General features: G+C 38.4%; 2 protein-coding genes across 2 annotated transcripts; one reads left to right on the forward strand and one right to left on the reverse strand.

Moving 5' to 3' along the window:
• The first annotated feature begins 380 nt into the window (after positions 1–380).
• LOC113323366 (glutamine--fructose-6-phosphate aminotransferase [isomerizing] 2-like) lies at positions 381–5210 on the forward strand. Its single transcript, XM_026571657.1, has 11 exons — positions 381–783; positions 913–1085; positions 1177–1288; positions 1599–1744; positions 2128–2292; positions 2488–2848; positions 2950–3200; positions 3284–3398; positions 3504–3759; positions 3851–4019; positions 4630–5210. Exons 1-11 carry the CDS (start codon positions 537–539, stop codon positions 4711–4713), a joined length of 2079 nt encoding a protein of 692 aa, XP_026427442.1. The 5' UTR covers positions 381–536; the 3' UTR covers positions 4714–5210.
• A 154-nt stretch (positions 5211–5364) lies between these two features.
• On the reverse strand, positions 5365–8064 carry LOC113323053 (co-chaperone protein p23-1-like). The gene is made up of 6 exons (XM_026571298.1): positions 7863–8064; positions 6846–7026; positions 6606–6759; positions 6478–6515; positions 5937–5991; positions 5365–5694 (listed from the first exon to the last, which is right to left on the reverse strand). The coding sequence occupies exons 1-6, from the start codon at positions 7865–7867 to the stop codon at positions 5597–5599; spliced, it is 531 nt and encodes a 176-aa protein (XP_026427083.1). The 5' UTR covers positions 7868–8064; the 3' UTR covers positions 5365–5596.
• Positions 8065–8303: the final 239 nt, after the last annotated feature.

Below are 8303 nucleotides of genomic sequence, written 5' to 3' on the forward strand. Positions count from 1 at the left end.
TCACTAGATTTGTTTTGTCTACCCATTACCAGTAAAAAATCAAAATGCTGTAAGTGCAATGAAGACCATCTAATAAAGAGACCTAAACTCTAACCATCGGACCATCGCTGCATAATAACCCGGTGAAGGCGATTATCACCAAGTGTGCAAATATTAACAAACAAACAAACAAAATTAGAGTGGAATCGGTATAAACAGCGCATGGTTCACATGCGTGACTCTTATTCGGTCAACAACATTGTGGATAGTACCCCTTTGTTACGCATTTTCGGCTGTCAGTTTCTGGCAGAGAAGGGCAGAAGTGTCATTCCATAATGTTTAAAAAACCCAAATATTCGAGAAAACGGAAAAGGAAAGGAAACCGCTTCCTCTTCTGTCTTTCTTCTACTTTTCTTCATTCAAACATTCAAATCTCTGCCCGTCTCCATTATTCTCTTCAATTCCCACTATTCATCCCTTCTCTATTTAGACTTGTAAACCCAATCGTCATCTTATTCATCGTCGTCATCAGAAGAAGAAGAACAAGAGAAGAAACAATGTGTGGAATTTTCGCATATCTGAATTACAATGTTAACAGAGATAGAAGATACATTCTTGAAGTTCTATTTAATGGGTTAAGACGGTTAGAGTACAGAGGTTATGATTCAGCTGGGATCTCTATTGATTCCTCCGATCTCACTTCTCTTCCTCAGATTCATCACTCCATTTCCGCAAAATCTCTTCCTCCTCTTGTTTTTCGCCAGGAGGGTAACATTGATTCACTTGTTAAATCTGTCAACGAAGGTGGTTTCCCTTAATTTCTTATAATTTATAAATAATTTGATAATTGTATTAGGGTTTCTGCCAATTTTGGAAGTATTCTAGTGAATTGAGGATTTATACTGATGTTGAGGTCAATATTGGTATGTTCAGAAGTCAGTGCCACGGATCTGAGTTTGGAAGAGTCATTTTATGTTCATGCTGGAATTGCACACACAAGATGGGCAACTCATGGGGAGCCTGCTCCTAGGAATAGTCATCCGCAGTCATCTGGAGCTGGAAATGATTTCGTCGTTGTCCACAATGGTGTTGTTACAAACTACGAGGTTTGGTTCACCTCATTGAGTGTAATTTTCGTTTCAATTTTGGTTCAATATCAACTGTGCTGACTTTCCCCTACTTTTGATACATTAACAGGTCTTAAAAGCAACTTTAGTCCGACATGGGTTTACCTTTGAATCCGAAACAGATACTGAAGTAATTCCAAAGCTTGCGAAATATGTATTTGATCAGGCAAATGAGGGAGAAGGTAATCCTCATCTTTAAGCAGGAAAAAAGAAAAAAAGAAATGAGGGTGATTAATTGGTTTTCATTTCTGCACTTTATATGTTTTCTGACACAGCTGAGCAGTTACACACACATTAATCAATATGTTAGTCTAGGTTAAGTGATGTAATCATGGAATGATACCATCTACAACCAGGTTGTAGTTTGGCTAGCGTCATAGCGTGGCATTAATCTCCCAGGGTCAATGTATAGATAGATGTTTACATTGTAGAAAATATACTTGAGTCTCGTTTTGTAGTCGCTTGCCTTCACCACAGTTTCTCGTATTGCAGGCGACCACTCTGTCACATTTACTCAAGTTGTAATTGAAGTTATGAGGCATCTCGAAGGTGCATATGCTCTTGTTTTTAAAAGTCCACATTATCCGAATGAGTTGATTGCCTGCAAACGTGGTAGCCCACTTCTCCTTGGTGTTAAAGTAAGTTCACCTTTTAGATTGCAGTATCAGATCATTTTATCTCCTTTTTGAACATTCTTAAAGAAGTCCAGTTTTTGTCCTACACCATGTTTTAGAATTTGAAAGTTTCGTAAGGTTTACAAATTTGCATCATTTTGTATAGGAAGCCTTCTAAGTTCTAACTTTTCTATGTGACATGGTTAATACTGGTTTAGTGCTTTCACGGATCATATCCACGAAATCAAGGTGACAACCATATGATAATTAGAATAAGCAAAAGGATCTCCACTCAATGCAGCATCCATGAAATTGCAGGACTGTAGGCTTGGTTGTTGTATATCTCTGCTTCTTATCTCCTTGTCAAACCTGCGTTTGGTTTGCATAATAGTTTGCTTTAATTGCAGGATTTGGCTGAAGATTTGAGTAACGGTACATCTTTTCATGACTTAAAGTTCCTCACCAAGAGTGAGCAGCCCAAAGAACTATTCTTTTCTAGTGATGCACAAGCTCTTGTTGAACACACAAAAAAGGTCTTGGTGATAGAGGATGGTGAGGTAGTACATATTAAGGTGCTGTCATCTATTCTTGTAGCACCATTTGTAACCTTTTCTCCCCACTTTATTATTGTTTCTTTTATGTTGTTGCATGTTTGTACTTCGTATAACCATTTCAAAATTGCTTGGCCTTCGATCAGTAGATTTTGTTCGTGGTGGTGTTCAATGATTATTACTAATCTTATTAACGTATGCCAATAACGTTTACAGGATGGAGGTGTCTCAATTTTTAAATTTGACAATGACAAGACAAGAGCTAATGGCACCCTCCCAAGATCTGAATCTGTGCAGCGTGCATTATCTGTTCTCGAAATGGAGGTTGAGCAAATAAACAAAGGACATTATGAACACTACATGCAGAAGGAAATTCATGAACAGCCAGAGTCCCTAACTACTACCATGAGGGGAAGGCTCATACGGGGAGATTCTTGCAAAGCCAAAAGTGTTCTTTTGGGTGGGTTGAAGGATCACCTCAAAACAATTAGAAGAAGTAGGCGACTTGTTTTTATCGGTTGTGGTACAAGCTATAATGCAGCTTTAGCTGCAAGACCCATTCTGGAAGAGCTTTCTGGTATTACTTTTGTCCTCTAGTTTTTTGCAGATTGAATTATTTTAAGTTTGTAAAGCACTAACTCTCTATTTCAATATGTTCCATTTATTGGCTAAAAAAAGGTGTCCCCGTAACAATGGAAATTGCAAGCGACCTATTGGACAGGCAGGGCCCCATATATAGAGAAGACACAGCTTTTTTTGTCAGTCAGTCTGGCGAAACTGCAGATACTTTGAATGCACTGGAATATGCTTTGGAAAATGGTGCACTATGTGTTGGCATAACAAATACCGTTGGTAGTGCAATATCCAGGAATACTCATTGTGGGGTTCATATTAATGCCGGGTGTGAGATTGGTGTAGCGAGCACTAAGGTAGGATCTGCTTTTCATAGTCCTCCATTTTGGTGATTTATTACCTCGTTGTTTCCGTGTATTCATTGCTATCATTTTTACAGGCATACACAAGTCAGATAGTTGTGATGGCTATGATAGCTTTAGTTATAGGCGATGACACAATTTCCAGTCAAGGGAGGAGAGAGGCTATTATAGATGGTTTATTTGACTTGCCAAGTATGTTCCAGTTTTTCTTTAATCCTTATGGTTGTACTTGAAAAGAACATATGTGTGGATAAGTTTATAGCATATTGATTTACTTCCATTCTCGTGTCCATTTAGACAAAGTGCGGGAAGTACTGAAGCTTGACCAAGAAATGAAGGATCTAGCAAAACTATTAGTGTCCGAGCAATCTTTGCTTGTGTTTGGAAGAGGTTACAACTACGCAACAGCACTGGAAGGTGCTTTAAAAGTGAAAGAGGTGTCCCTTATGCACAGTGAAGGAATACTTGCTGGTGAAATGAAGCACGGTCCTTTGGCCCTAGTTGATGAGAATCTTCCAATTGTTGTTATTGCGACTCGTGATGCTTGTTTCACGTAAGTTTCATGAGGCTATGAAACTCCAGATTCTTTTTTCTTTTTTAAGGCAGTTGTCATTCTGGTGCTGATATAGTATCTTTTTTTACAGTAAGCAGCAGTCAGTAATCCAACAGCTTCATGCACGTAAAGGTCGCTTGATTGTAATGTGTTCAAAAGGAGATGGATCACTGGTTTGTCCTGGTGACTCATGCCGAGTTATTGAAGTTCCACAGGTTGAAGATTGCCTTCAACCCGTGATTAACGTAGTCCCATTGCAGGTATTTTCTCCAGAAATAAACACGTTACCCCCATACATTCTTTTGTTTTATGCATCACTAGTAAAGTTGATATGAACAAACAAAAATCTAGGGTAGAGCAGAGTTTCTCAGGTCCTCTTTCCAAATATATACTTGTAAGTTGTAACATCCGACAACAACGTCGTCCATATTTAATCCATTGGATTTGTTGATCTAATCTCAAATGATGGACCACCAGTACCTTGCACATAGTATGTTTAGATGGAATGATTGGAGTGATACCATGATGTTGCACATAATTGGAGTGATACCATGGTGTTGGAAGTCCTCAGGCATGGTCGATCTAGTTGTATCCGTGGGGTACCATGAGTCTCTTTGGTCCATGTCATCAATGGCCCTTGAACATTATGAAAATGCGTTTAGAATGTACTCTTCCATCCCTGGGTCAGGATTACTGTGCTAAATCTTTATTAGGATGCGATGTTTTCCTGTTATCATGTTCTCGTTTTGCTTTTTAAGCGTCTACATGAGGTAAAGGTGGTCTAGAGTATTTAAATAAACCTCAGGCAACTGTTTTAATTTGAATTTTAAAAGCACTATTGCTCAAGTTCTGATACTTTTTCTATGACAGTTGCTGGCATATCACCTCACTGTCTTGCGCGGCTACAACGTTGACCAACCACGGAATCTGGCGAAGAGCGTGACTACTCAGTGATCCCTCCTCAGAATCTGGCGAAGAGCGTGACTACTCAGTGATCCCTCCTCACTTTTACTCAGTGATCCCTCCTCAGAATCTGGCGAAGAGCGTGACTACTCAGTGATCCCTCCTCACTTTCACTTTCCTCGCAGTATGCAGAGAACTCCAGAGGCTATGGGCCGTGTTCAAAACCAGTCCAAGCCTGACATCATATGTAGGCTCTCTTGAAGAGCTTGTGAATACGACAGATGAACTTTGGTGAGACTGAGCTGAGCTCCCACGTGCACATTATCATCGGAAAACCAGGGCAATCCAGATTTATCGTTATTCAAGATTGAAGCTTCAAGCTTTTAGATTAGAATTAGCCTTTAACAGGGCAATCGATATTCAAGATTGAAGCTTCAAGCTTTTAGATTACAATTAGTCTTTACGTACTTCGTGATGTTGATTACAATTATGTTGAAGGCTTTTACCAGTTCTTTTGCCCTTGTAGATCATTTCAGTTTATTTGTTTATATTTGAGTTCTTTTAGATCATATCAGTTTATCCATTTATTCCATTTGTCACTTCTCTCTCTTCAACTATAGGGAGTACATGGTCAATATAAAACTCCAAAAACTGAGCACCTGTACAGCCAAAACCTAACCCAGCTACACGGGCGTAGAGGCATTGAGAGAGAAAATTCACAACTAAATACGGTTATATGAGCAGAAAGAAGTCAAATGCGTACATTTTCACATTACCACACCCACACAAAGACAAGATTTTTCAAGTAACTGTAGCAAAAGTTTGGCAAAATACACTAGTTAAGTAGACTGATAACATCTATAAACTTTCCCCAGAGCAGAGGGATCCAGAAACATTCCCGAAGCTTCATTTTTCTTTACAGATGCACTTGAGATTAAACCTCCTCAGAACCCGCTGCAACAGGTTCGTCTTTGCTCTTCTTGATTTCATCCCCTTTGTTTTCTTCTTCTTCTTCTTCTTCTTCGATCCCTTCTGCATTATAGCAAATAACTCATTGTTATGATGATACTCCTTCAAAGAAAATCTTTCTTCTTATTCCCCTAACATTTTCAGCTATCTATATCAACAAAATTATGAAAATCTGGAGCTTTTCAAATGTTTCCAGCCATAATAAGGTTTGCAGGCAGGACAATCAGTGGATTTGTATTTGTAAAACCATATCTAATATTGAAAGTGAAAACAACAGAAAGTTGGAGCTGTTCAAAAGACTTAACCTTGTTCATCATCTGGTTCATCCATATCTAATTCATCCCCACCCAAGTTCAAATTCTGCATGATATTTATACCCGTCAGCACCATACAAAAAAAACCCGCAGGTCGAGATGTTTAAACCCATTCAACTTGCATACTAAATTTACACAAAATAATTCCCAGGCATTTCACCAAACAATGCCAAAGAATGGAAACTTGCGGACGGCTTCTTTATTTAGCAAGTCAAGGCTACACTTAACAAAAAGAGGACTACATTAACATACTTCGCCACTAAAAACATATCTCTAATGTCAAACTTCGGTATTATCTTCAAATCCTAACCAATTAAAAAAAGCGTTCTAGTTGAGTCACTCGGATGTATGCAACACTGTCAACGTTAAATGATTAAAACATCAACAACCTAAACAAGCTCGAGATAATTTTCCTTCAGTTGTTATTGGCTCGAGAGATGGGGATGCACATGCCAAATAATTGTGCCAACAAATTCTTTTTCTTAGAATGGGAAAAAGTTTGGAAAGTTTGGAGTTAGGAGCAAACACTTACCGAGAAGTCCATGTCATTGAAGTCCATGTCAGTTTTCTCTGTGCCCTCAAACATGAATAGTAGACTCAGTTAGCAACAGCTAAGAAGAACTAAATGATCATTCATTTTCTGCAAAGCAAGTCATATACCTTTCTCATCGTCCTCATCAATCCATTTATCCCAATCCACTTTGAGGAACACGGGAGGCTTTCCCTCCTGTTTAAGTAGCCTATTCCACCATTTACTTTCTGTTTTCTTTATAACATAAACGATATTCCTTGCACCATTGTTAACCTTACTTTCCTGAAATTTACTCCCAACAATGGTTATTCCTGCTACACCCATTTTTAATTTTATTTAGGAAGAAAGGAAAAGAAAAAAGAGCATACCTCTGCATTGATCTTATCATACAGCTCAATGTCAACCTCATATGGTATACCATCTTTGGTGGCTGAGAAAACGAACCTGCCTTGGGGCTCGAGTTTGAGCTTCACATCATTGGCATCAGGGAGATCGACAGTGAGAAAAATCTGGTCAGACCTTTGTGCCCACTTAATAGTTGGATGTCGGCTGCAGTAAAGAGTAAATTCACTGTAATTTTCACCAATTCCAAACTGAAATTTCAAACACACAGAGATGCATGTTTTAAGATAGCTCCTGAACTATATGGTATCCGTGGTAGTTGTATTGTGATATTTCCACCATTCCAACTCACTGGACTAGTGAATGAGGGAGGAATTGGAGAAATGCCACTGTCATGGAGGCGTTTGGTAAAATGTCACACTGTTTCAACTTAAGTATAAATGCCACACCTTAATTCCTCTTGAATCAGGCAGCCAACCATTTGGCTTTTATTTAGGCATGTCGGAAAACTCGAAGGCTCCTAGCTCAATTTTAAGAATGCAACCAAAGTGAATTCATCAAAGTGAATTCATTTTAAGGCTCCTAGCCACAACTTAAGTATAACTTTAATGAATTCATCAAAGTGACAAACAAACATTTAAGCACTACTGCGCAAGACTGCAAGAGCCATATTCAACCGAATCAGACTCATATGAGTCAGATCCACCGGGTCAGACCCATACTCAGCGAAAAATTAAACTTCCCCCTTACGAAGTTTTAAGAGATCAAACTATTTTCCTAGGCTTCTAGGCAGACACATACTCTAAGATATACATTGATGGATAGAAATTCATATATTAGGTGAAGTTCCAAACACTACAAACGAAGCTAAATAACAACAATTTCCTAAAACCCATGTTCAAAATAATAATAGTCAAATAAACTAGAATGCTAAAGAAGAATATTACATACCTAGTGGAATATCATGCATGAGTAAAAAAATCAAAGAAGACATACAAATAAAACACAAACAAATCAGTGAAGAGAAGAAGCTTTGGTGTTACCTCATTTTTGGATGAAACTGGAAAGAGAGAAAGCGTTGATCAAACAGCTGCAGAAATGGATGGAATGGGAACTTGCTTGTAAGTGTGTTTACTCAGAGATGGATAAATTCTTTGATGAAACGGCAGGAGAAGTTGTGAAGATTTGAGCAATAACCAGAATGTTCCAGAACAATCAAACAAAGAAAGAGAAATTAACCAAACGATCAAGGGTATTTCCGCCACTTGTTAAGGTGCCAACGTTGTTCTTTTCACCCCCTTTTTTAGCTTGGATATTTACACCCAACACCTCCGAAGTCAGTCAACTAGTCAATTGAAAAGATTGAACGGGAGAATGTATTTGTGAATAGTGATTTAAAAGATTGAACTCCACACTAGTTGCTAGTGGAGTGAAAATTAGATCCTAATTCTTTACTAGACTAACATGCATCGCACAGTCAAAAA

This window comes from Papaver somniferum, chromosome 11 (assembly GCF_003573695.1).
Source record: "Papaver somniferum cultivar HN1 chromosome 11, ASM357369v1, whole genome shotgun sequence".
In the NCBI taxonomy this organism is placed as follows: domain Eukaryota; kingdom Viridiplantae; phylum Streptophyta; class Magnoliopsida; order Ranunculales; family Papaveraceae; genus Papaver; species Papaver somniferum.

What these genes read in the sequence shown, in the direction of transcription:
- LOC113323053 (XM_026571298.1), bottom strand. An exon ending in TCAATGACATGGACTTCTCG is followed by an intron (nt 5,992 to 6,477) that starts GTAAGTGTTTGC and finishes AATATCATGCAG; the next exon opens with AATTTGAACTTGGGTGGGGA. An exon ending in TGAACCAGATGATGAACAAG is followed by an intron (nt 5,695 to 5,936) that starts GTTAAGTCTTTT and finishes GCTATAATGCAG; the next exon opens with AAGGGATCGAAGAAGAAGAA.
- LOC113323366 (XM_026571657.1), top strand. Translation starts at nt 537, where the DNA reads ATGTGTGGAATTTTCGCATATCTGAATTACAATGTTAACAGAGATAGA. An exon ending in ACTCGTGATGCTTGTTTCAC is followed by an intron (nt 3,760 to 3,850) that starts GTAAGTTTCATG and finishes CTTTTTTTACAG; the next exon opens with TAAGCAGCAGTCAGTAATCC. An exon ending in TTAACGTAGTCCCATTGCAG is followed by an intron (nt 4,020 to 4,629) that starts GTATTTTCTCCA and finishes TTTCTATGACAG; the next exon opens with TTGCTGGCATATCACCTCAC.